Source organism: Pelodiscus sinensis, unplaced genomic scaffold (assembly GCF_049634645.1).
Source record: "Pelodiscus sinensis isolate JC-2024 unplaced genomic scaffold, ASM4963464v1 ctg71, whole genome shotgun sequence".
In the NCBI taxonomy this organism is placed as follows: Eukaryota; Metazoa; Chordata; order Testudines; family Trionychidae; genus Pelodiscus; species Pelodiscus sinensis.
In genome coordinates, this window is record NW_027465980.1 from 440,716 (window position 1) to 468,124 (window position 27,409).

A 27,409-nucleotide genomic window follows, 5' to 3' on the forward strand; every position below is an offset into this window, starting at 1 on the left:
AGAGGGTTCTTCTTGAGAGTAGAAAGCCCATGACAGTCTACCTACATAGCGAAGTGGGTGCAGCAGTGGCAGGTCGCCCTGTCCAAAGCTTCCCTTCAGAGATCCTGGACTACCTGTTCCACCTGAAACATCAGGGGCTGGTCCTAGCCACAGTTAGAGTTCACCTAGCTCCCATTTCTGCATTTCATCTGCCCCTATTAGGGTGTGTTGTCTTCTTGCACGACATCACATCGTGGTTCATGAAGGGTCTGGAATGGCTCTACTCTGACTTGAGATCTTCTACCACAGTGGGATTTGAGGCTGGTCTTGGTACAGGTCATGGGACCGCTGTTTGAACCCTTCGCCACATGCCCCTTTTTGTTTTTTTCTTTCAAGGTCGTCATCTTAGTTGTGATTATGTCACCTAGAAGCATGTCCGAGCTCTGAGCTGTGACATCAGTACCTTGGTACACCTGGTTCTTCAAGGACAAGGTCCAGCTGTGGCCTCATCCAGCCTTCATTCCCAAAGTGGTCTCGGCCTTTCACTTGGACCAGGAAATTTTTCTGCCAGTCTTTTATCCCAAGCTTCACACGACTAGCGAGGAGAGGACACTGGATGTTCTGAGAGCATTGGCATTCTACTTAGAAAGGACGAGGCCCTTCTGCAAGTCCACTCAATTCTTTGTGGCCTATGCGGAGCAGGGGCAGGGTTCCCCAATATCCTCCCAGTGGCTCTCAAAGTGGATCACCTCCTGTATCTGTATGTGCTACAAGTTGGCAGGGCCCAGCCGCTAGTGTTGAGCTCTGGTAGAGCTGATCCTGATCAAGCTTTGTTGCATGCCTAGCTGACACATGTTCCAATCTAGAATATCTGTCGAGCACACTTTCACGTCCCACTATGCCATCATGCAGCAAGCTAAGGAAGACACTGCATTTGGCAGAGCTATACTGCAGTCTATATGTCCTTAACTCTTATCCACTTCTGCAGATATTCATCTATGTTGAATGGACATGAGCAAGCACTCGAAGAAGAAAGGATAGTTACCTTTTCTGTAATTGGTGTTCTTCAAGATGTCATTGCTCATGTCCATTCAATTTCCCACCCTTCTCCCCTCTGTCAGAGTTATGGCAAGTAGGAACTGAGGCGGAAGGGGCCAGGGAGTGTCCTATATAGCATTGCATATGCACACCACTCCAGGGGGCACTGTGGACCCCTGCCCCTACGGGTACTTCTTAGGAAAAAACGTCTGGCACTGGTGCATGTGGCAGGTGCACACCCCTATGCTGAATGGACATGAGCAATACATCTCGAAGAATATCAGCTATGGAACAGGTAACTATCTCTTCTTGTTTAGGGAAAGCATAGCCTAGGGAAGAGGGTTATGTGCAGGTTGTAATATGCAAATCGCTGTAGGATCTGAGCACCTGATAGGGCCAGTTACATACCTGGATTATTCAGTAATGGGAATCTAAGGTGAAAGTAACTTTAATTTCTTATAGGTCTTGTGGTATTGCAAACTCCTTCCCACCACCCCCTGGGGAGTTTAGGGTATAGGGTTATGATAGGACAATACCTGTAAGCAATTTAAGTGTAGGTTGGCGTGGCAGGGTTCTGGTCAGGGCAGGTGGCTGTAGGTGTGGGGAGCTCAGGGCAGGCCTTGGGGATGCTGAGGGTGCAGAAGTCAGGGCAAGGGGTTGGGTTGTGGGGGGGTGAAGCTGGGTACACAGGCTTCCGTTCATCTTTGAGAATGACAACTATCTAAGGGATAGATTACTGATTTGCCTAATTCTTTTCTGAATGTACTTGTCAGGATAGAAACTATATGCAAAGCAGTCAGCAATTATTGCCTTTTGTGGCTCTGGGGATGACATTGTATACTTTCAGCCAGATTCCATCTAAATCTAGAGAAAATCAATTAAAGTTAAAGGAACTATTCTGATTCCATACTGGAGTCATTTGGTTCAGAATTTGGATCATCCTCATTCAACTTGGTGTGAATGGATTTAATGGCAGAATGATTAGTTATTGAAATAGATTTAAAATAATGAATAATTTATATTAATTGCAACTATTGACAGTATTTCCTGCTGTTATTGAATGAGCTTCTTGTTTAAAATTTAATACTCCTCCTGAAATGCTTGTTACAAAGATTTTATAGGAACAGACTATACCAGCAAACAATTTTTATTCTGGTCTCCTATCTTATTGATTTTATTAGCTTGGAACTTGGCTGTACAGTTTGAGAACTGCCCTGGAACAATGAGAGATTTCTTTGTACTATCATTCAAGGTATGTGCTCTAGCTAGAATTGTCTGTGATGTGACAGATGATGTAGTGAAGCTGGTTTTGCTACAAGCTCCAAACAAATTTATCAAATGTTTCTCTAGAGAGCTTTACTTTGGCACTGTTGGTGTTAAATGCTTTGGTCATGAAGAGGAAAATCTGTCTCAGATTTCAGAATTATAGTCATGTTTTACATTATGTGATTTAAAAATGGAATTCAAATTATTTAAATTAAAAGGACATTTCAAATGCTAGGTGATTACTGAAATTTGGCTTCTGTGCCACTGATGCATGTCTATTACATAGACTACTTTTCTCCATCTCCTTTGCATGCATATCTCCCATTAACATTATGTTCTATATCCATGTTAAGTGAGAGGAAACCCCAAAGTTGTTAGACCTCTGAGGTTGTAAATAATCCTTCAGTTTAATTAACACACATTATCTACACCTGACTAATTACTAATAATCTAATTGTTAAGGTTCAGCCATCCTCCATTCAGTAGCCTGTTCATGTACTTATCAATTGCATACTCATTATACCTCACTAAATAAACTTTTAATAATCAGTACTTCAAGTAGTGTCTTTGTGGATGAGATTTTTGGTGATGGTGCTTGTTTGGGCACACATGCACCCTGTGCTTACTTGTGCCCTGTTCTGAGGCTTATATAGAGTTGCTTGGATGAACCACTCTTGATTTCTTCTCAGTCATCTCTGCCTGAGATGGAGCAATAACTTTTGCAACTGACTTTTGAAGTTTCCTAGCCTAGCTACCTTTCTTTAGCTTATTGTTTATCTTTAGTTATTTCATTTATTTTTTGTTTAGGGGTGTAGGTGACTTTCTCTTGATTCCTTTCCCCTTCTGGGAGAGGGACATTTCCATGTTACATACTATTGTTCTGGGATATGCCAAACTCTCAAGGTATCAAGTGGTGCCTTTCTTGCCATGAGGCCATTCTTGTCAGCAATGAGCATTCCTGTGGCATCTCCTGTGTGGGAGAGTCTCATATCCTCCAAAAGTATTCCATCTACACTGTTTTTAAGAGCAGGAGCAAGAAAAAAAATCAAGAGCTAAAAGTGAGACTCTTAATGATGGATCATTCCCTTCACCAACCATCCAATCTAGACAAGGAACCTCCGTTACCCTGCTGTGAGCTGCTGAGTGGAGACAGTGCCATGTTCATCTGGGTCTACCCTAGATAAATTCACAGAGAAGACTGATAGAAAACAGAGTCATTCTCCACAGAAGGAGTACACCTCAAAAAAGGCCTTGGCCCCTGCAGAGCAAGACTGCTGCGGACACCTCATGTCCCATCCTGGCTATGGCTCCAGACACTCTTGCTATGGAACTTGTGCCTTCCAGACTCAGCTGAGAAGAGGGGCAGTAAATGCGTTGGTAGTTTTGGTGCTGAACGAGCAGGACACTGACTTATCAATGCATTTCACCTCTAAGAGAATGGTAACCACAAGTCCTTCAGTACTGTCTACATTTAAGTTGATTACTGAGATGCTAGTAAGATGACATGCCATGCCACTCATGGTCTTGGCATTTTCATTAGTACTGTCCATATTGACAGGATTAGACGTGCCAGAGGAGCACATACCCTCGGTACTGACAATAGAATAGGTTCCCACACACCAAACCCACATAGTACCTCAGGAGTTTAGATTTTTGTGAGATCTATTTGTTTTGGAGGAACTAGAATTTTCTCTTGTCAGTTGGTACAGAGATTATTTGTACTGATCCAAGCCCAGTCACCAGTGTGGGACATTTGCCCAGTCCCACTTGATTCTCACTTTCAGAGTATGCTGGAACTTTCTTGAATAGAAGGAATTTTCCTCCAATTTAAACATTTTGATCCCCGACACTTTAGAGAAGGGATTTCTATTCTGACACTTTTGAGAAGACACGGTACTTGCACCAAAGACAGGCCTTTGTACCCCTGACCCAATTCAAGCATAAGTTGATGCCATCAACAATACCTATTGAACCTCTCCAGTGTCCATTTTGGGATCCTTGGATGACACATCCTCTGTAATTCTCATGCTGCTAGCCTCTCTGATCTCTCTGGCGAACCCCTGTGACAATTCTGCTGATATGTAAATGGGCCAATAAGAAATATTATGTCCCAAGAAAAGATTGTGAATTTCTCTTCACCCATCTAATATTGAATTCCCTGATTATGCACAGGGATGTTAAATTTGGATTATTGTAGTAATTGAGTAGGGGAAGCAGCCCTGCATAGTCCTGTCTTGGGCTGAGACCAAACCCTGCTGCGGCTCTGCAATTTAAAAGGCAATAAGAGCTGGGCAGTCTGTCCCTTGCCTCCTACCGTGTTTTAAATTGCAGAGCCACAGCCGGGTTTGGTCCCAGCATAAACCAGGACTGAGCAGGGCTGCTTGCCAGACAGTAGCAGTTGCTGTCTGTGGGGGTGTGTGTCCCCTGCTCCCTTCCTTTTGCTGCCTTTAATGGAGGTACCAATGGCGGGGGGTAGGAGAGTGCAGACACTCATGCCCCCCTGTGCCTTCAGGGGGTCCCTTATCCTGCTTTCCTAATGGAGGTGCCTGGGGCAGTCTGTGTTGGCTGTCCAGTTGCTCCCAGAACTTGAACCCACCACCCTGTGTTCTCCAGGTGAATGCCCTATACTCTAGGCCACTCCAGAATCCACCCCACTGCCCTACCTTTGGTGGGTCCTGTATCCTGTGTTGGCTGTCTGGTGGCTCTCAGAGTGGGTGGGGCTTGGGCTGCTGGGGTGGGATGGCGTGGGAAAGACCATCCCCTGCTTCCCTCCTCTTGCTGCCTTTGACAGAGGCACCAGTTGGGGGGGGGGAGCAGAGACAGGGCTCGGGGGAACTGGCTTTTAAGTCCCCCTCCCCGGAACTGACTCCTGCTTTCTCCCCAGCCCCCCGCTGCTTCTGATATAGAGGCAGCAAGAGGGGGAGAATGTGAGTAGTCAGCTCAACTACCTGATAAACTTAAGCTTATCAGGTAGTCGACTAATTGACTACTCTCTTACATCCCTCGTTATGCAACAGTCAACAAATGTGCCAGATAACACTTTAAAGGCCACACTATATGATAAAGACCACAAATTTCTTTATCAGTTTTGCAGAAAGACTAACTCATCCATGACTCTTTGATTTAGATGTGTGAACTATTAAGTTTTATGCCTAAATAAATCATTCAGATTATTTCAAATTCATCACCAATTGAGCATTTGTCAGGTGATGAGCATGACCCATTTCAGGTTATTATTGATAAGCGTCTGTTAGCTAGAACATTGCTACATGTCTCTTTGTATACATCTGGCACTACCGTTCAATCAGTGTCTATAGTAGCAGTTATACAGAGGGTTTCATTCATTTGCTGAAGGATTCTCATTCTTTTTCCATCTTAAAACTGTAAGGTTTTTGAGATGATTAGGGAACATTTATCAGCAAGGTAAGGAACCCACAGCTATCTGGGATTTGAATTTAGCACTTAAATGTCATATAAAGTCTTCCTTTGAGCCAATGGCTACTTTTTTCTTCATTAGTTTAACTCACAAGACGACATTTTTGTTTGTTTTTCCCTCAGCTTTTATGGTGAATAAAACAGGTTTTCTACGGTAGATTCTCCACTGATTGCATTTTCCAAGGATAAAGTTTCATTATGTTCACACCCTAAATTTTTACTCAGTGTGTCATATAATTTTTGTATCAACCGGTTTATCCACCTTCTGTTTCTTTCCCAAGCCTCACCAATTGAGAGAGGAGGCAATTTTGCATACTTTGAAGATTGGAATGTGATGGTCTTTTATGTAGACAACACTAAATCATTTAGGAAATTACCTAGGCTATGTCTAAACTACAAAGATTTTTCGAAAGAGGATATGCAAATTCCCATGGACGCATTTTTGTTTTCTTTTAAAACCCTTTTTCAAAAAAACCCCACTCTACCTAAAAAAAGGTTTGTGTTTTTTTTCAAAACTGGGTTTTTTCCCGAAAAAAATGCATCCAGACTACTTCCATTTCGAAAGATCCTCTTTTGAAAATGCAATCAGAAGAAGATATGCAAATTCCATGGAATTTGCATATTCTCTTTTGAAAAATCTTTGTAGTTTAGATGTGCCCCAGACTGGCTATTGCAGATAGATCAAAGGTTTGGTGATTTCCACCCAGAGACTGTAGGTGGATCTCTTACTGTATCATATTGAAGATTTATAACACAGATATACAGCTTCCTCCGAGGGTGTTGGCCTATTCCACAAGATTATTATCTACTTCTATGATATTACTCACGAATGTCCCTTATTCTGGACATTTTTAATGTTAATTGGTCTTACATTCACACCTTCTTCAAGCATTATGCAGGGATTTCATCTTCTAGATAGTATGCTGCTGATGGAAATGCTGTGTTGTCTTCATTCTGGACTTTGCAATTCCGACTGGCCTCATTAGCATCCCTTTTCTGGAAAAGGGTGCCAATGTAGATACAGCCGTTATGTATAAAGTATACCAGAAATGTGCTGTATTATAATTACATAAAGTCTGTCTGTACACAGCTAGTTTCTATAGAATTGGATTCTATACTGGGCAAGTTCATCCCAAACAGCTACCTGAATACTAGTCACCCGAGTCTGAAATTAAAAGTAGGGTTCTAGAATACTGCTTAATCTTCAAAACAGCACAACCATCTGTCAATCCTGATTTCAGAGCAAGTGCAGCATTATCTGTTTTGTTCTGCCTGTAAAGCTAGGAAAAGTTGTCAATGAAAAGAAAACAAACTAGTAATTTAGGCTCATCTATTCCCAGAATAGATGAGGGAATGGATATTTCCACAGATTTTTGACTTCACTGAATAATTTAAATAATAAAGAGCTGCTATTTGGTGCGGGTTTGAAATGGTATGAATTCCCATAGTTGGTGTAATGTCCAGCCCCTGCTGGGATGAATGCAAAATGCATATCTAGGATTGGTTTACCTTAAACCAAGCAGTGGCGATGTCCACACAATGGGAGACAATGAGAGCAAACACTCTGGTTGGCTTCCGTTACTCATTACAGGAGGAGTACCAGGGCTGCCCTCAGTGTTCAATTTACGGGTCTATACAATACCCATTAAATCAAATACCAGAGGATTGACCTCTGCAGCATCGATCTTCTCAGAAGTATATATGCTGTCTAAGGTATTGTGGGGACTAAGTGTCTTAAAAAGAGATTGAATAAATATCCGTCAACACAAGAGAGAGAGAGTTTGGTTTAATCTTATGTACACTTGTAAATCTGGTGTGATTTTATTGAAATCAGTAGAGTTATTCCAGTGTTTCACTGTTGCAACAATTAGAATATATCCTAAAGACTTTAAAATCTGCCTTAAAATAAATTTGAAATCAGGGAGTTACTCCTGTAGATAGTGAGACTTGACAGATCTGCACATAGAGTCCTTGTTTGCATACTAGAGACCCATTTAAAGTAAGTGTTGCCATTTTTGGAATGGGAAGGCATATTTGGAGGTTGTACAATGCCCATCTAAAGAAGAAATGTCTTTGTTAATTTCAGTTACGTACAGAACATTGGAACAAACAATATTTGCCCATAAGAAAAGCAGAAAGTGATTTTGAGCTTTTTGAGCACTAGCAATACAGGAAAAATATAAAAGCATGATTGAGAGTGTCCCTTTATTAATGTGTGTGGTGGTTCTGTAGCCATGGTGGTTCCAGGATACTAGAGAGACAAGGTGGATGAAGAAATATCTTTAACTGACTTCCATTGGTAAGAGAAGCAAGCTTTTAAGCTTAATGAACTTGAAGAACTTCTGGAAAGTATGAAATCTTGTCTCTCCGACCAGCAGAGGTTGGTCCAGTATAAGACCTATCCTCTGCTGCCTAGTGTCCTTTTAGTACTTGTTACCTAATTATGCTGTCATTACTGCTGCTGTTGTATAAACCCAAGACAAAATGGTCTCAAAAAGGTCAGCTTCAACAAAAGTGTGCTAATCCTTGCCCTCTAGGTGGAAAAAGATCAGTAGGAAGGAAGGAAATGGTACTTGAGCCTCTGAAAAGTGTCACAAGAGTGGGAGATAAAGGAAAAATGAAAACTATAAGTAAACTGCTCTTTTCCCTCACTGTAGTAGAAAATGTTCCTTTCTTTGTTGTTTGCTGACCTGACAGTATTCTTGCTATTCATTCACATTTCTGTTTTAGTTGTCCCAGTTTTGTCCTTCTGATAAGGCTGTTTTGATTGCCCAGAAGACATGCTTGCTGTTGGCTGCTGCAATTGATCTGGAAATGGGGCGATGCAGTTTAACACTTACCGAACAGGTATGGTGCTATTTTGTTAACTGGCCCTATACATACACAGACTAAGGGTATGTCTACACTGCATGCTTATTTCGAAATAAGCTATTCCCGAATAGTTATTCCAAATAGCACATCTACACTGCAGGGAAACCTCAACATTAGTCCAAGGCAGACTTCCCTAATGTAGATGTGCTATCTCGATTTAGAGCCCCAGGAGAAACTGGGGAGGAATAACTTAGAATGGCCCTGATGAGGGGATATTTTGAAATAACAGCAATGGAGCATTTACACATGCCTTATTTCGAAACAGCTATTTCAGAATAGGCATTATTCCTTCTAGAATGAGGCTTACAGATTATGGAATAAGACATCCATTATTTCAAAATTATTTGGAAATAATGGAATGGTTGTGGAGATGCTGACATTATTTTGAAATAACACTAGTTATCTTGAAATAATGGTGCAATACAGATGCACCCTAAGATTCCCAAGGCCAGAAGAGACCATTGCAATCATCTATTTTGACCTTCTGTATAACACAGGCTAAAGAACTTCCCCAAAGTAATTCCTAAAGCAAATCTTTTAGAAAAATATCCAATCTAAATTAAAAATTTGTCAGTGATGGAGAATCCATCATAATCCTTGGTCTGCATCTGGCTTTTAATGTACCCCAAATACAGCTTCTTTGGGTGTTTTTATAATTCTGTTATTTCTAGGGCTGTAAATTTATCTGTGTTAACCCCTGTGATTAATGCAGGGCAGGATTAATGCGTTAAAAAAATTAACATGTTAATTGCAGGCATTAATGCTGCGCTGCCTCTTTAAAGTGCTGCTTCGGCGCTTCAAAGGGGCAGCACATTAGGAGCCTGGGATCAGCTGGCGTCCCCAGCTGACCCCGGGCTCCATGCAGCACTGCCCCTTTGAAGTGCCGGAGCGGCATTTCAAAAGGGCAGTGGAACACGGAGCCAGGGATCAGCTGGGCACTCCAGCTGATCCCCGGCTCCACGTTGTGCTGCCCCTTTGAGGCACTGGAGCGGCACTTCAAAGGGGCAGCAACGTGGAGCCCCTTTGATGTGCCTGAGTGGCACTTCAAAAGGGCAGTGCAACGCAGAGCTGGGGATCAGCTGGGCACTCTGTGTGATACCCAGCTCTGTGTTCCGCTGCCCCTTTGAGGTGCTGCTCTGGCTCTTCAAAGGGGCAGTGCTACATGGAGCCCAGGGTCAGCTGTGGCTCCTGTGGTACTGGTCCTTGGAAATTCCGGGGTCAGCTGGGGACTCCAGCTGATCCCAAGCTCCTGTGGTGCTGTCCCTTTGAAACACCACTGCTGCGTTTCAGAGAGGCAGCTGCACTGAGCCTGCGTTCAGCTGAGGACTCCAGCTGATCCTGGGCTTCCGCAGCGCTGCCCCTTTGAAATACCACTGCAGCATTTCAAAGGGACAGCACACACAATTAATCGTGATTAAATTTTTAATCACATGATTAATTGCAATTAATTTATTTAATCGCTTGACAGGCCTAGTTATTTCACCTAGAATACATGCTAGAAAATATAAGTCTTTCACAATAGAGAGTAAACGTACATGTTGCTTTACAAACAATACAAGCTATTGGATCAAATTCTCAGCTGCTTTAAATTGATTTTGTGGAATTCAGTGTAGCTGAATGGAGTTATACCACCAGAGGATCTGGATCAGTGTCCCTGCCCCAAGAAATTTACATTGCAATCTACAGTAAGATAACATGTAGCCAGATACACCTTGGGTGCAAAAGGAGAAAAAATCCTCAAAAAACCCCTGCACCTCCTTGCTACCTCAGAGGGCCCCAGCATCTGAATGCTGATATCCAAGAAATATGGTGCAGAGAACAACTCCAGCGCCACATCTACGTACTTACGACAACTCTGTCAGCATTGCCATGAAAGCGGGTCCTGCAAAATCCCACTCTGAGGCCTCAGGCTTCACATTGCTTGCTTCAAACATCACAGCACTGATGTTACTTTGCTGGCACCTACCAGCACCAACACTACTTTACTGGCACTGCAGCGGACTCCAGTGCCAAGCACAACTTCCAGCACCACCATGGCACCGACTGTATTGCCTGGCCACTCGGTGCCAAGACATCATATGGCACTACAAGTGGCATTGGTGCAGCCATCTACAGCACTGTCGACGCCATCGTAGCAGTATACACAACACAGAGACCTCCTGGTCTCCTCAACTTTCATAGAATCATAGAATACTAGGACTGGAAGGGACCTCGAGAGGTCATCGAGTCCAGTCCCCTGCCCCCATGGCAGCACCAAATACTGTCTAGACCATCCCTGATAGACATTTATCTAACCTACTCTTAAATATCTCCAGAGATGGGGATTCCACAACCTCCCTGGGCAATTTATTCCAGTATTTCAATTTGTCTTTTCTTGGCACTGGCATTTCTCCTGGTACTCTGGCACCAAGACCAGATATATTGCCAGAGTGGTTTTCTAGTGACTCTGACCAGGAAATATATGTCATGTTTTCTCCCAAAAACTCACCACCCACTGATTACTCTGTCTATTTGGCTAGGACTCATCCTGCACACTCCAGACACCGAAATATGGCAGCTTGGTACAGTAACCCAGGGATGCCACCACGCATGCCTTAACTGCAGTGGTAGTATTGGAGCCCATGGCAGTCTCATCATAAACACTATTAATCCTGTAAATGTCATACTGTACCACAACAATCTCTACTACCACAATCTCCATCCCCTCAATGATAATGTACTGTACAAGGGGACCAGTCTGACCCATCATCGGATACCTCACCTGACACCAATGAATCATCCTTCCCGATTGAAGCAGTGTTGCCTTCTCCACCAACTACAGCAGACGATTTCTCACATTTTTAGGACCTTTTAAAACGTCTATGGGCTAAATTCAATATTTCCATCCAGGAAGTGTCCACAAACTAACATGAATTGACAGACATTTTATTAACTCACACGACTTCCAAGATAGGTCTATCACAGTTGTCCCCAGTGCGGTGCCCACGGGCGCCACGGCGCCCGCCAGACCATTGGTGTGTGCCCGCCAAACAATCTGGGCCGGTCCCGCCCCTGGGCGCGTGGCACAAGCATGGTGCCAGCCCCAAGCACCTGGAGCATGGGCGACCCCTACTCCCAGGCACGCAGCGCGTGAGCAGCCCCACCCCTGGGCGAGCAGCAGCCCCAAAAGGTTGGGGACCACTGGTCTATCAATTAACCCAGCCATCATGGAACCCACAGACAATTTGGGAAACCATAGCAGCAGCCACCCCAACATGTAAATGGGCTGATAAAAAATATTATGTTTCCCCCCAAAAGGGTCAGAGTTTCTTTTTACCTACTCAGCACCTAACTCCCTGGTAGTGGAAGCAGCCCACTAAAAGAGTAAGCAGCATCACTTTAGATCGACCCCCATTTGATGTGGCAGCAAAAGACTTGATCTGTTCTGTCAAAACATAAGAACGGCCATACTGGCTAAGATCAGACATCCATTTAGTCTTGTATCCTGTCTGTCAACAGTAGCCAATACGAGATGCCCCAGAGGGAGGGAACACAACAGGTAATCAAAAAAATTACACACTACAATTCCAAGTTGCAAATTATGCAGCACTACTTAGCAAATATGACTACAGGAATTACATAAAATTAAATGATTTTATTTCAGATATTCCTGAGGCCAAGAAGCAGCAATTTAAAGCTAGGGTCACAGAGGATCATGCAATCTCAAGAATGGCCCTTCAGGCCACTGTGTTAGATACAGCCGATAAAGCAGCTCGTTCTCTGGCAACAGCTGTTGTCATGAGAAAAGCCTTGTGGTTCAACTCTGGAGTCTTCTGCAGAGAAATCCAGTCCACTGTAGAGGACCTTCCATTCTACAGGCAAAAGCTATCCACAGCTAACACCAATGAAGTGCAACATTCCATAAAAGCCTCCCTCTGGTCTCTTGGCATTCATAATCCTGCAAATACAAGAAGAAAACAATACAGGTGTCAACCATACCCTAGACCAAGATATTCTTACTATACTCAACAATACAACAGGCTGGATCAACTTCAACAGAGCCATTCTAGAGGCAGGGGCCAACATCAGTCTTCTAATAATTCACTACAGTCACAACAATCCACTAAGCAAATTTGAGACATATATCAAGGGTCATGAAAACCTTTCACCCATTCCAATGCCATCTGTGACATCTAAACTGTTCTAGCACCATCTTCTACCATTTTTTAACAACTAGAGAAGGATAACATCTGATAAGCGAGTTAATCAAGGTTGGATATACGATTACCTTCTTGTCAGCACCTCCTTCCCATTCCCTTATCCAGTCCCTCTTCAGGGACCACTCTCATGAGGATCTTCTCCAACAGGAGGTTGACCATCTTTTACAATAAGGGGCAATTGAGTTTCTCCCCGCTCAGTATAGTGGGAAAGGTTTTTAATCCCATAACTTCCTCATGGAGAATAAGTTGGGAGAATGGTGACCCATTCTTGATTTACGAGCACTGAACAAATTTGTTAAAAAGCAAAAGCTTAAGATGGTAACACTTGCCACCATCATACCAGTGTTGGAAAGAGGTGGCTGGTTTTCATCCCTCGACTTGCAAGATGCATATTTCCATTCATCCTATTCATAGATGATTTCTTCGATTTGTTTTAAGTACTCAACATTATCAGTACAAGGTCCTACCATTTGGCCTTTCTACAGCTCCAATAATTTTTTCAAAGGTGATTTCAGTTGTTACACTGTACGTGCAGAAACAAACTGTTATCATAGTTCCTTACCTTGACGACTGTCTCCTCAAAGCGCGCTCCAAAACTGGTGCTCGATGCTTCCTCTTGATCACAAGACACGTCTTCTAATATCTATGGCTGCAGATAAATGAAAACAGATCAAATTTGATCCCTACTCAAAAGATTCAGTTCATAGGCACTTACCTTGATTCCCCATGTGCACTCGCTTCCCTTCCTACACAGCGTTTTCACAAGATAGTGCCATTGGTCAGGAAGTTGCAGTCCTCTCCCAAAATGATGTCCCATGACTGTTTCCAGCTCCTGGGCCATATGGCAGCTTGCAACTTTATGGTAAAAAATGCTTGCATACATATGAGGTGCCTGCAGGGGAGGCTCAGGACAATCTTACAAGCCCAATATTCACCCATTATCCAAGTCCCTTATCATCCCATCTTCAATAAAGCGGACTCTTTTCTCGTGATTGATACAAAAAAATCTGTGTTCCGGTGTTCCATTCCTTACTGAAGAACCGTCTGTTTCCATGATGATGGATGCTCCCTCATGGGAGCCCTGCAGCATCACACAGCTCAGGAGCTGTGGTCCAGAATAGGCAGCGATGTCCACATAAATGTGCTAGAATTGCGAGCAGTAAGATATGTGTGTGAGATACTCCTTCCTATAATCAACAACAATCATGAGAGGCTATATGTAGACAAAGTTGCTGCAGTGTTTTAAGGAAACCGTCAGGGTGGAGCTTGATCACACACCCTATGTACAGAAGCAATTGCACTTTGGAATCAGTGCCTAAAACATGGTGTAACTATCACTACTGTACACCTTCCGGGCAACCTCAATACCATGATCAATGCTCTAAGCAGGGCGCTGCCCAGATATCCTTTCGTGGGTCTTCCAACAGTGGGGTCATCCCACCATAGACCTTTTTGCCACCCAGAACAACAAAAAGTCTTTGCTTTTGTTCCAGAGGTGGCATAGGGAAGGGTTCCCTGGGAGATGCCTTCCTGATCTATATGCCTTCCCCCCCCCCCCACCTCTCAGCAACAGGGTTGTTATCGAGGCACAAAGGGACAAAGCACACTTAATTATGATAGCACCTTTTTGCCATGGCAACCCTGGTTCCCCTTTCTGCTCAAAATGTGCACATATCACCAATTCCCCTGCCCTGCTACCTGGATCTCTTCTTTCAGCCCGGAAGTCGGACCTATCTTCCAAATCGCCACATGCATGGCTCCTCAGTAGTTTTCCACACAGAAGCTAGGGTGCTCGCAGCAGGTCCAGCGTGTCCTGCTGCACAGTAAAGTGCAGAGCACTCATAAAGCATACCTTCAGAAGTGGAAAACATTCTCAATATGGAGCTCACATTGACAGGCTAACCCATCCACATCTCCATTACCTTTAATTTTGGACTGTTTGTTGAACCTTAAACAAGCTGGTCCTGCACTGAGTTCCATCAAGGTACACCTTGCTCTATAATGACTTTTCATCTTAAAATAGATGTTACCTCTATATTTGCACATTCTCTTAGTAAGAGGTTCATCAAAGGCCTCCAGGCACTTTATCCATATGTGGTTCCACCAGTGCAAGCTTGAGACCTTTACTTAGTTTTAAATACTCTCACCAAAACCCTATTTGAGCCTGTCAGGGCTATTCTTCACTCTGGCACTCGGAGCACCAAAGGTGGAGGCCTGCAAAGACCTTAAATATATTGCCTCTATAGGCTCTGCTTACAAATAAAAACTCCCCAGAGTCACAGATGCAGTGGCTCTGAGAAAAGAAAACCCAAAAAGCTGCCACCATCAAGTGATTTCACCCTAAAAAACAGGAGGGAACAACTTGAATTCCTTCTCTAGGGGTACCCAAAGCTCTTTTGCCCCAAAAGAGTTTGAAAAAAGAAAAGAGAAAAACAAGCTGCAGTCTCTGGTGGCTGAGTGCCCAGTCTTACGCAAGCAAATACACACAGAGACTCCCTGTTACTTTCCAGGACACAAGAATCAAATCATCACCTTAAAAAAAGTGATTTTTATTAACAAACAAAAAATATACTTGATAAAGCATACTTGGTTGATAGGTGTACAGAGCAATTAAATAAAACTAATTAAAACACAGAAAATCTCTGGGAACATCTTTCAGATAGTGAATGGGGGAGGCATGGATTCACAAAGAGGAGTTTAAACTAAACAACCTAAATAAAGAAAAATACCCCGATTGTGACTAGATACTCTTTTCCTTCTACTCATGATACATGCTTATCTGTACTTCAAGGTCCAGTTCATTCCCATGTCCAATATTTCTTATAGGCATGGTAATTCTGATCCCTGCATCTGCTCTCTCCAGCCTTTTTCTTAGAAATCCCCACAAAGGAAGAACAGACTGGGTATCTATATCCAATTTAAATTTCATTACCGTATCCGTGCCAACACCCTTGCTAGCTACCTAATTTTAACCCATTAGTCAACGGGTGCTGGCTAGTACTCTTCCTATCCATCACAGAGCCAGTGGCCACCTGCTCCCTTTTGCATCTTTCTATGAAAACAAAACAGGCTTTCTTGTAGCCATTACATGGGCCAGACAAGTAGGGGAAATGGCAGCACTTATGGCAGATCCCCCTTACATCTCTTTTTCCAAAGACAAGGTGACTTTACGGACCCACCCCAAGTTTTTACCCAAAGTACTATCATTCTTTCACCTGAATCAGACTACACCTCCCTACCTTCTTCCCCAAACCCTACGGTAACTCGCTTAAATCAAATATGCACACACTTGATATGCGCAGGGCACGTTCTTTCTATTTACAATGCACAAGACCATTCAGGTCCTCTCCTAGGGTATGTCTACACTACCCCGCTAGTTCGAACTAGCGGGGTAATGTATGCATACCGCACTTGCTAATGAAGCCCGGGATTTGAATTTTCCGGGCTTCATTAGCATAAGCGGGGAGCCGCCATTTTTAAATCCCCGCTGCTTTGAACCCCATGCAGCGCGGCTACACGGGGCTCGAACTAGGTAGTTCGGACTAGGCGCCTATTCCGAACTACCGTTACTCCTCGTGAAACGAGGTGTACCGGTAGTTCGGAATAGGCACCCTAGTCCGAACTACCTAGTTCAAGCCCCGTGTAGCCGCGCTGCATGGGGTTCGAAACAGCGGGGATTTAAAAATGGCGGCTCCCCGCTTATGCTAATGAAGCCCGGGAAATTCAAATCCCGGGCTTCATTAGCAAGTGCGGTATGCATACATTACCCTCCTAGTTCGAACTAGGAGGGTAGTGTAGACATACCCCTAGATTGTTTGTCTCCATAGCAAATCACAATAAAGGTCAAGCCATCTCAGCTCAGCGACTCTCCCACTGGATTTCAGACTGTATAAGACTTTGCTACTCCTTATCAGGTGTTAATCCTCCTGACTGAATAAGAGCACACTCAACTAGAGCCATGTCTACCTCTGTAGCATTTCTACAAAAGGTCCCTATAGCAGACATTTGTACAGCTGCTACCTGGTCATCAGAACACACATTTGCAAAGCACTATGCACTTATTCAAGGACCTTTCTCTAGCCTCAAATTATCTAAGGCTGTTCTATCTACTGCATTCATGCCAGATCCAAAGTCCCTACCTCCTTAAAGAGATACAGCTTTGAAGTCACCTGATGTGGATCACCCACAGGGATATCTCTATCTCGAAGAGGAGGTTACTCACCTATGCAGTTACTGATGTTCTTCAAAATAAGTGCCCTGTGGGTGCTCCACTACCCTCCCTCCTCCCCTCTACTTTATAATTCTGTCCTTCTTTAGGCTATATGATTCCAGGGTAGAGAAGGAACTGAGGGGTGTGAGGGCTCGCATATGCATAGTGCCTGCACACTAGGGCTGTGTCTAGACTGGCATGATTTTGCAGAAATACTTTTAATGGAAAAGTTTTTCCGTTAAAAGTATTTCCGCAAAAGCACGTCTAGATTGGCACGGATGCTTTTGTGCAAAAAGTGCTTTTGCACAAAAGCATCCGTGGCCAGTCTAGATGCGATTCGCGCAAGAAAGCCCCGATCGCCGTTTTAGCCATTGGGGCTTTTTTGCACAAAACAGTTCTTCCCTGTCTACACTGGCCCTCTTGCGCAAGTATTCTTGCACAAGAGGGCTTTTTCCTGAGCGGGAGTGTGAAAGTATTTGCGCATGAAGCACTGATTTTGTACATTACAAAGTCAATGCTCTTGCGCAAATTCAAGTGGCCAGTGTAGACAGCTGTCAAGTTTTTGTGCAAAAGCGACTGTTTTTTCACAAAATCTTGCCAGTCTAGACGCATCCTAATAGCATGTGGCTACAGGCATGCATATACATGGCCCCAGAGTCACAGCACTGAAGACTCCAGATTGCAGGCTCGGCAGTGGTGCACCAACCTGATATGAAGCACCCACTGGGACAATCATCTCTAAGAATGTCAGTTACTGCACAGGTGAATAAACTCTTTCTGGCTGATGGTTCATGTAAGCCATGTCCCTTATTGCTGTCCTAGAGCTATATACCTGGTCCGGTGGCACCTCAAGTGTAAAGGATCCTTGCTGATTTGCATGGGGTGCTGAGACTGCTCTTAAGAAGAAAAAGATGATTAGGTTCAGATGATTGATTAGAGTATGCTTGGTTTTTCATTTATTATGTAGCCAGGTATTCTGAAGGCTTCTCGTCTGAGGTTTCCTGTGAGAGTTATATTCATATTTCATTTTAAAAGCATAGTTTAAAAATAATGTATTTTTTTCACAAAATAGATTGAGCTTCTGTCTCAGGCTCTTCAACACATCCAGGCATGCAGGGAGATCTGGAATGCTCTGAAGCTAACAGGCAAGCTAGACATTCTATAACCAAATGCTGTTGATTATGTAGAATCACGATACCTAGAACAAGTATTTCCAAGACTCATTGCTTCGAAGATGATGATCTGGGAATCAGAGAACTGTTCTTTTCAATTCAAAAGTCTTGACACACCTGTATTACAAAATAATTTGATGTAAGAATTGGAGAGGCTGGCAACACAATGCTTTTTCTGTACCCTTGTTGGCTTTCTCATTGTCTAGATGCTGTCTGATTCAGCATGTTTGGAACTAAAGATTTCAGATTAATTTTATGGGCTTGCTAACGGTGGTAGACCAGTCTGTACAAAAATACCCAGGTTCTTTAAAAAAAGTTTACTTGGCCAAACCTGCTTCATTGCACTTGCAGTTTAACAGGAGAAAAAATGCCTGGATTTCCCAGTTTAAGTAAAGTAGCACATTAGGACTCAACTGCAGGGATTCGGTACTATACTAAAAGCAACAGAACTGATGCCTTTTCTTCTCTTGAGCTCCAGAAGTAAGAACTTTCAAGGGTTGCTGTGTTGTTTTCCTTTAGACAACCAGAAGATAATAGAATCAGGCCCGTAAAGCAGGGAGGGGTGCAAAGGGTTCGAATGCACCCCCCATGTTCCCCCCAAGTAACCATGCTCTGGCCAGCTGGGGAAAGGCAGGGGTGGCGCGCTGCCTGAGTCTCCCTCCCCCATGCTCCAGCCAGCTGCGGCAGGGCTGGGCCTCACTCTTGCAGAGAGAGGGGCGGAAATCAGCCCTGTCTTTCCCCAGCTGTCCAGAGCACACTTACTTGGGGAACCATGGTGGGGTGAAGTCCACGTTTAAAAAAAAAAAGTATCCCCCCCCCTCCCCCCCCAGAAATTCCTGTGTAGGGGCCTGAGAATAAGGATAAGCTGTAAGTGTAAAGTTTCTCTCGCCATTGAGGGCTCATTATGGTGATGCTCAAAATAGTTATGTTGCAAAGTGAGACAAATAAGATTATAACAGATGTATACCTCAGTATACAGCATTCTTAGGGTTGAGAAGGAATCCCTCTTCTCCCCAGCTCTTAGCTGACCTAAACCTGGATTCCTCTAAGTAGGTAGGAGTAGATTCATATGATACAGCCGTACTTCTTTATTACCAGTCAGTAACAACATAGGTTGTGATATGCCTGATTTCAGTTAGTCTGAGGGCACGTCTTCCCTCGCCGTGCTAGAGATCAACATTCTGGCGTTTGATTTAGCAGGTCTAGTATAGAACTGTAAATCGAATGCTGAGGGCAGCTCCGGCTGGCATCTGTACTCCTTATCGTCTCAAGGAGTAAGGGAAGCTGATGGGAGTGTTTGCTCCCATCAGCTTCCTGCAGTGGGGACAGCGCCAAGCTCGGCTTAAGGTAAGCCGACTCCAGCTACATATTCTACATAGCTGGAGTTATGTATCGTAAGTCCACCTTCCAGGTCAAGTGTAGACCTGACCTGAGTAATTTGAGTCACTCTCAATTTTCTGTCTGTACCTACATAGCGGCAAGTCTTCCTAGATTTTCCTTTCTTATAAGTCACTTTGCACAGGCAGTGCAAAATGTGCAGGTTGTATTAATGTGCAGTTAATTAACCCCATTAGCACCAGCAGGATAGGGTGAAACACACATGACAAAACAGTACCCAGTTGTCTTTATAGGGTATCATGAAATGATTCAGCCTGTAGTTTGTGCAACACTTGAGAAATTAACAGCTCAGGATAGCACATATATAGGCCAGGTCTACACTAGACCTGGAAGATTGGGTTAAGATACACAACTCCAGCTACGTAAAATACATAGCTAGAGTCAGTTTACCTTAAGTTGAGCTTGGCACTGCTTCACAGAGGGAGGCCAAAGGGAGCAAATGCTCCCGTCAGCTTCCCTTACTCCTAACAACTGCCAGGAGTGCTGGCGCCAGTTGGAGCTATCCTCAGCGTTGATTTAGTGGGTCTTATATCTTCTCAGTCAAACAACAGAAGATCGATCTCTGGCACAACAAGAGAAGACCTGGTCATAGTTGTCAGCAAGAGTTACATATTTGCCATACCGAGTGTGTGAAACTGGACATGGGCAACTTTTGTTGAGATGCTGGTGATAATAGCAGTAAATCTGTTATAGTGGGTCCACATTTGGCAAAGCGACTATGGCGATACATTTGTCCAATTATGTTGACTGCCTGTTTTTCAAGTAAAAGTGAAAATACAAATCCAGATGACTGTAGTGAGTTGTAATTATGTTGCACGTGGCAGTATCAGCAAAGAGGAGAAATTACTGTGCAATAATTTCTAAGGTGACATAGAAGAACAAATTACACATTTTTCAACATATGTTCTCTTTATTTTTAAAATGTCTTTTTTGTGAAAGCATCTAATTTTCACACGGTATGAAATAGGCAAATATTCCTCTTAGCCCACAGAGATCTTTGATGAAATTATATATGGGAATTTCTTTTTGCATCCCTTGATGGCAATGGGGTGTAAGATTTGCTCTTATGTTTGTGCTGACTATTTTGTTAGGGTACATCTACACAGCAGTGTTATTTCGGAATAACTGACGCTATTCTGAAATTCAAAAGAATGTGTCTACACTACAGGCCTTTATTTCGAAATAATATCAAGCTGGAGGACTTCTTACTCCAACTCATGGCAACCCTTATTTCATGAAGAGTAAGGGAAGTCAAAGAAAGAGCATTCTCCTTTCGACTGCCTGCAGTGTAGACAATGCCAAAAGTTAAGGTACTTGATTTCAGCTAAGCAATTGATATAGCTGAAGTTGCGTAGCTTAATTCGACATTAGGCCTGCTGTGTAGACATGCCCTGAATGTTCCGAGTGGCCCAATTCTCAGCTATAGTTTCAAATGTAATCTACACCAAGGTAGAGATGTAAGCAATTAGTTGACTATCCCATAAGCAAATGCCAGGCCGGATCTGGCAGCTTGGCAGACCAGATGCAGCCCACGGACTATATTTTGCCCAGCCCTGGTTTAAGGATTTTCCTGCAACCAAGGGTAAAACTGCATCTTACAGCTTCATTTCATAAACTGACCGTAACAGATTGACTAATAACAGGCACTAATTTGTCTCCTCTGCAGGAGATTTCTCCAGAGACCCAACTGACACACTGCTGTTGCTTTATGAATTTGAGGCGAGAGCCAAACTCAGTGATCCAGAAGTGGACAACCTATTGGAGTCGGTGTGGGAACTTCCGCAAATAGATACTAAGACGTTGGAAACCATTGCTGGTAAGGGCCCTATTTACATTTCCAGTTCTTAAGGTTATGTAAAGAAAGTTGGCCATTACTGCATCTTATGATAGTCTTTCACTTTCATTTGGAGTGGATAGGAGTATGCTCTTATGCTCTACAGCAATGAAAATCTATGCAAAACCCAAACATGCTTTGTCAACTGGGAGAGATGTTTGTGATCCTGGTAGTACCCAGAGATGTCCATAGTTTGTAGGTAAGCCAGTGCCTTACCGATTTCCTCCATCTAAAAAATCTAGAACTTTTCATAGAGTTTAAGGCCAGAAGGATCCATTATGATTGTCTAGTTCAGTGGTACTCACACTGAGGTTCGGGAGCCACATAATGTATTTCCTGTGGATTTTGCAGCACATGATATTAAAACACTGTGTGTGATGTAATTGTAAACTAATCTAAGTCATGAACCAATCAGGATGCTTTTACTTGATTAGGCACACAGACATGCACTAAATTAAGCAGTAAATTCTTAATATTGTGGCTGTTACGCATGGTATTGATCATTAATATGGCTCCCAAATGACTGAGATCAGAGTATCACTAGTCTAGTCTGACCTTCTGCCTGACACAGGGCAGACAGGGTTTGCTAGTGGTTCCTGCGTCCAGTCCAGTAACTTCTGGTTGAGCTAGAGCAAATCCTTCAGAAAATATCCGGGCTTGTTTTAAAAACCAAAGATAGTGGAGAAGCATGTAGCTGGCACTTTCTGTACTGCTGTAGTATCATCACAAAGCTTTAGCCATGTCTTCTGGAACTTGAGAATTTAGAATGGACTTGGAGGAAGGTGACAGGGAGTCTTGGAGCCAAAATGATAGATTGTTTACATTTCACTTATTTTGAAGCTATTAGCATCAGGGAATGACACCTTGATTCTGCATTTCTGTTTTATTTTAAATCAGCCATGGCATTGCTAGGAAATGTGAAACAAACCCAAACAGCCATTGTTCCTGTAGGACACTTCTGTTTTTGTGTTACCTCATTAGATGTAACCAGCTGATAAAGGGGGCTCTCATTAACTACAAAACCTATTTTCTTAAGCACTGCAGCAGTCATTTAGGATTTAATGACAATAAAGAAATAAAGCTATGCTGTATGGGTGTCTGGTATAAGAGGCAAGGAGAGGCAATGCCTTCCTTGAGTCTTAGTGCTCAACCTCTCCCCTCTTCTTATCACTATTCTCATGGTTCCTGAAGGCTTCTGCAGCAGGCTGTTGCAGGCTGGCGAGTCTCCCCTGAAATGGATCTATTAATTTAAAAGTGAAAGCCTTCCAACTTGCCAGAACCATTATCATAACATTGAACCTGTGAAAGAGCCATTAAGTGGTAATGAAACAGTTTTAACAGGCATGTGCCAACACTAAGGATGTTAGGGTATGTCTACACTAGCCCCCTAGTTCGAACTAGGGAGGCTAATGTAGGCATTCGAACTTGCAAATGAAGCCCGTGATTTAAATAACCTAGGCTTTATTTGCATGTTCCTGTCCGGTCGCCATTTTGAAATGCGGACTAACTGCCCGCGGCTATACGTGGCAGTTTAACGGTAATTTGAACTAAGTCGTTAGTTCAAATTACCTGTTACTCCTCCTGGAATGAGGTGTAACAGGTAATTCGAACTAAGGACTTAGTTCCAATTACTGTTTAACTGCCGCATGTAGCCACGGGCAGTTAGTCTGGACTAGTGGCATTTCAAAATGGTGACCGGACGGGAAGATGTATATAAAGCCCGGGATTCATTTGCAAGTTCGAATGCCTACATTTGCAAGTTCGAACTAGGGGGCTAGTGTAGACATACCCTTAAGGATTAGTCAGCTAGTTGTTCCCCCCTCTACCTCCTTGCTGCCTCTATCAGATAGAGGCAGCAAAGGGGGATGGGGGGAAGAGGGGATATTTCATAGGGGCAGCGCCACACAGATGAACCATGGTGTTTTAAAGGGGCAGTGCTGCATGGAGCCCAGGGATCAGCTCCGTGCTGAACTGCTTTGAAACACCGAGGCGGCGTTTCAAAGAGGCAGCTCTACATGGCTGAGCCCAGGATCAGCTGTGTAGCGCTGCCTCTTTGAAATGCCATTGCTGCGTTCGCATGGAGCCTGGGGTCAGCTGGGGACTCCCCAGCTCACCCAGGCTCCGTGAGGCATTTCAAAGTGGCAGCACAGCATGGAGCCCGGGGTCTGTGGGGAACGCTGAGTCCTCCACTGACCCCAGGCTCCATGAGGGTGTTTCCACTTTGAAATGCACAAGAGCCCTTGCTGGGGACTATTGTATATTTCAAAGCTGGCCCACATGCAACCCAGAGTCCCACTGGACTTCCCACTGGCCCTGGGGTGCATGAGGAGTTCCACATTCTTCCTTTGAAATGTACAAGAGCCCCAGCAGAAGGTATGCGAAAGTGCTATCAACTAGTTGAGTAGCTGATGAAAATTCCATCGACTACTCGACAAGTACATTACACAATATTTAATATCCTTAGCCAACACTGCTGAAAACAGTTGTGCATTAGTTTGTCTACAGGACTTTAGTTTAAATTTTGCTTTTGCTTAAATTTTGCTTAAAGTTTGTCTACAGGACCTTAGTTTAAATATTTCATTAGTTTTTTGCTGAAGATTTTAAAATCACATTTCTTAAAAATCCTTGCATAGATTTTTAGGTGCACAATCTGCATATTCAGCCTTAGCCTTAAATGCTTGGATCTTCAGACAGACAGTTTTTAAAATAAATTCTTCAAAAGGACCACTCTTATCTAAAATACATATTTTAATTTTAATTACTATAGTACAAAATCTTGCTTCCAACATTGTCCTGTCCTTTCTGTCCATCCCTACTCTCCTTTTCACTCCCTTGTTGAAGGGAGCCCTTAAGGGACAACATTCCTTTTCTTCCAGATACCTGGATCGAACGAGTTTTCATTCTTTATTTCTCACTATGGGTACGTCTACACTACATGCCTCTGTTGGCAGTGGCATGTAGATTTGTTTGTTCTGCAAAGGTAAATGAAGCCGCAATTTAAATGATCGCGGCTTCATTTACATTTACATGGCTGCCGCGCTGAGCCGACAAACAGCTGATCAGCTGTTTGTCGGCTCACCGCTAGTCTGGACGTTCCCCCTGTCGACATCAAAGCCCTTTGTCGGCAGCCCCGGTAAACCTCATTCCACGAGGAATAACGGGGCTGCCGGAAAGGACTTTGATGTCGACAGGGGGAACGTCCAGACTAGCTGCGAGCCGACAAACAGCTGATCAGCTGTTTGTCGGCTCAGCGCGGCAGCCATGTAAATGTAAATGAAGCAGCGATCATTTAAATCGCGGCTTCATTTACCTTTGCCTACAACCCTAATCTACATGCCTCTGCCGACAGAGGCATGTAGTGTAGACACAGCCTCAGGGTATGTCTACACTACAAAGTTAATTCGAACTAACGGACCCTGCACCTGGCACGGCTTGAGCCAGCCACCCGATGCCCCCCAGCCCTCCCCCTCTTCCCGGGACCAGGCTGGCGGCTCCCGGGAGCTTGCCCAGGACCGCAAGAGGTGGGCACCCGCCTGGTCCAGTGCAGACATCGTGGACCTTGTCCACGACCTCCGCACTAGGCACAGGAAAGCGGCCGTCTAGAGCAGGAGAGATGCCAGCCTGGCCACCCAGGAGCAGGTTTGTATGAAAATCAAGGTGGTCCACTGAGACCCACGACCCTGAGCCCTGAGCTTAGAATGGCCGTACTGGGTCAGACCAAAGGTCCATCTAGCCCAGTAGCCTGTCTGCCGACAGCGGCCAACCCTAGGAACCCTGGAGGGGATGGACCAAAGACAGTGACCAAGCCATTTGTCTCGTGCCATCCATCTCCAGCCTTCCACAAACTTCGGGCAGGGACACCACTCCTACCTCCTGGCTAATACCACTCCATGGACCCAACCTCCATGAATTGATCTCACTTCTCTTTAAACTGTTCTAGTTCTAGCCTTCACAGCCTCCTGCAGCAAGGAGTTCCACAGGTTGACTATTTGCTTTGTGAAGAAGAACTTTTTGTTACTAGTTTGAAGCCTGCTACCCATTCCTTTTCTTTGGTGTCCTCTAGTCCTTCTATTATGGGAACTAATGAAGAATTTTTCTGTATGCACCCTCTCCACCCCACTCATGCTTTTATAGACCTCTATCATATCCCCCCTCCATCTCCTCTTTTCTAAGCTGAAAAGTTCCAGTCCCTTTAGCCTCTCTTCATATGGGACCTGTTCCAAACCCCTCATCATTGTAGTTGCCCTCCCCTCTCCCACCCTCTCTCTTCCCCTCTCCCACCTCCTTTTCCCAGTCTCCCCCAGTTTTGTTCAATAAAGAGAGATTCTATTTTTGAACACAATTGTCCTTTATTTTGTACATCAGGAAGGGGGGCTAGGGAGGGGTAAGTGGAAGGAGGTGAGGGAGGAATGGGGTACGAGCCCCCGATGGGGAGGACTGGGCTGGCTCTGCGGGTTTCTGGGGGTGGGACCTCCTGCAGCCCCCCAATTGCCCCCTCTCCCCAGATGGCAGCCTGCGGCAAGTGCAGCCGGTCTGATGGCCGAGTGCTGTGATGTGCCCAGTGTGGGTACTCTGGGCAATCCAAGCCAGGACTGCTTTGCAAGCGGGGCACCCCTGAGAACTGTCTGTCTGGGGTGGGGGTTGGGTCCCTTTAAGCACAGCCCTCGGCTAGCCTGAGACAGCATCTCCATGCTCTAAGTCCTCATCTGATGCCCTGCCGGCACTGCTTCCGGCCATCCTTAACCTCAGTTCAGGGTCCACTTTGTGTGGACATGCTAGTTTGAATTAGCAAAACGTTAATTCAAACTAGTTTTTTAGTCTGGATGCGTTAGTTCTAATTAACTACAGGCAGTCCCCGGGTTACGTACAAGATAGGGACTGTAGGTTTGTTCTTAAGTTGAATCTGTATGTAAGTCGGAACTGGCGTCCAGATTCAGTCGCTGCTGAAACTGATCAGTTTCAACAGTGGCTGAATCTGGCAGTTCTGACTTACATACAGATTCAACTTAAGAACCCCAGGCATCCCCAAGTCAGCTGCTGCTGAAACTGATCAGCGGCTGATTCCAGGAAGCCCGGGGCAGGGGCTTCCTGTAGTCAGCCACTGGTCATTTTCAGCAGCTGCTGACTAGGGGACACCTGGGGCAGAGCAGCTGGGGTGCTGCTGGGTTGGTCCAGTGGCACCCAGAGCAGCGCTACAGGACCAACCGGCAGCGCCCCAGCTGCTGTACCACAGGCGTCCGGAGCAAAGCTGCGGAGCACGGGGGCAGCGGGACAGCCCAGACGCGCCGTGGCTATCCTGCTGCCCTCGGGCTCCGTGGCTTTGCTCTGCTTTGCTCCCCGTCCCCCTGGTCTGCAGACCAGGGGGACGGGGAGCAAAGCGGCGGAACACGCGGGCAGCAGGACAGCCCAGACGCGCCGTGGCTATCCTGCTGCCCTCGGGCTCCGCGGCTTTGCTCTGCTCTGCTCCCCGTCCCCCAGGTCTGCAGACCAGGGGGAGGGGGAGCAGAGTAGAGCAGAGCGGCGGAACGCGCGGCCAGCTGACAGCCCAGACGCATCTGGGCTGTCAGCTGGCCGCGTGCTCCGCTCTGCTCCCCCCCCCCTGCAGATCAGGGGGAGGGGGAGCAGAGCGGAGCACAGCAGAGCGGCGGAACGCGCGGCCAGCTGACAGCCCAGACGCGTCTGGGCTGTCAGCTGGCTGCGCGTTCCGCCGCTCTGCTCTGCTCCGCTCTGCTCCCCCTCCCCCTGGTCTGCAGAGGGAGGGGGGGGAGAGGGGAGCAGAGGGGAGCGCGCGGCCAGCTGACAGCCCAGACGCGTCTGGGCTGTCAGCTGGCCGCGCGTTCCCCCGCCGCTTTGCTTCCTCTCCCTGGTCTGCTCGAGACCAGGGAGAGGAAGTGCCCCGTTCGTAACTGCGGATCCGACGTAAGTCGGATCCGCGTAACTCGGGGACTGCCTGTAATTCGAACTAAGTTAGTTCGAATTAGTGCTGTAGTGTAGACATACCCTATTT

The 27,409-nt window shown here is 45.0% G+C and overlaps 1 protein-coding gene across 7 annotated transcripts in view; it reads left to right on the top strand.

The window, feature by feature from the left end:
* TEX11 (testis expressed 11) overlaps nt 1-27,409 on the top strand; it is a 211,306-nt gene that overhangs the window by 173,222 nt on the left and 10,675 nt on the right. For all 7 annotated transcript variants that reach the window (XM_075917646.1, XM_075917649.1, XM_075917648.1 and 4 more), the window contains 4 exons: nt 2,199-2,269; nt 8,449-8,565; nt 18,071-18,143; nt 21,235-21,384. In XM_075917646.1, coding sequence (XP_075773761.1) covers nt 2,199-2,269; nt 8,449-8,565; nt 18,071-18,143; nt 21,235-21,384 — 411 coding nt within the window. The remainder of the gene's footprint in view (nt 1-2,198; nt 2,270-8,448; nt 8,566-18,070; nt 18,144-21,234; nt 21,385-27,409) is intronic.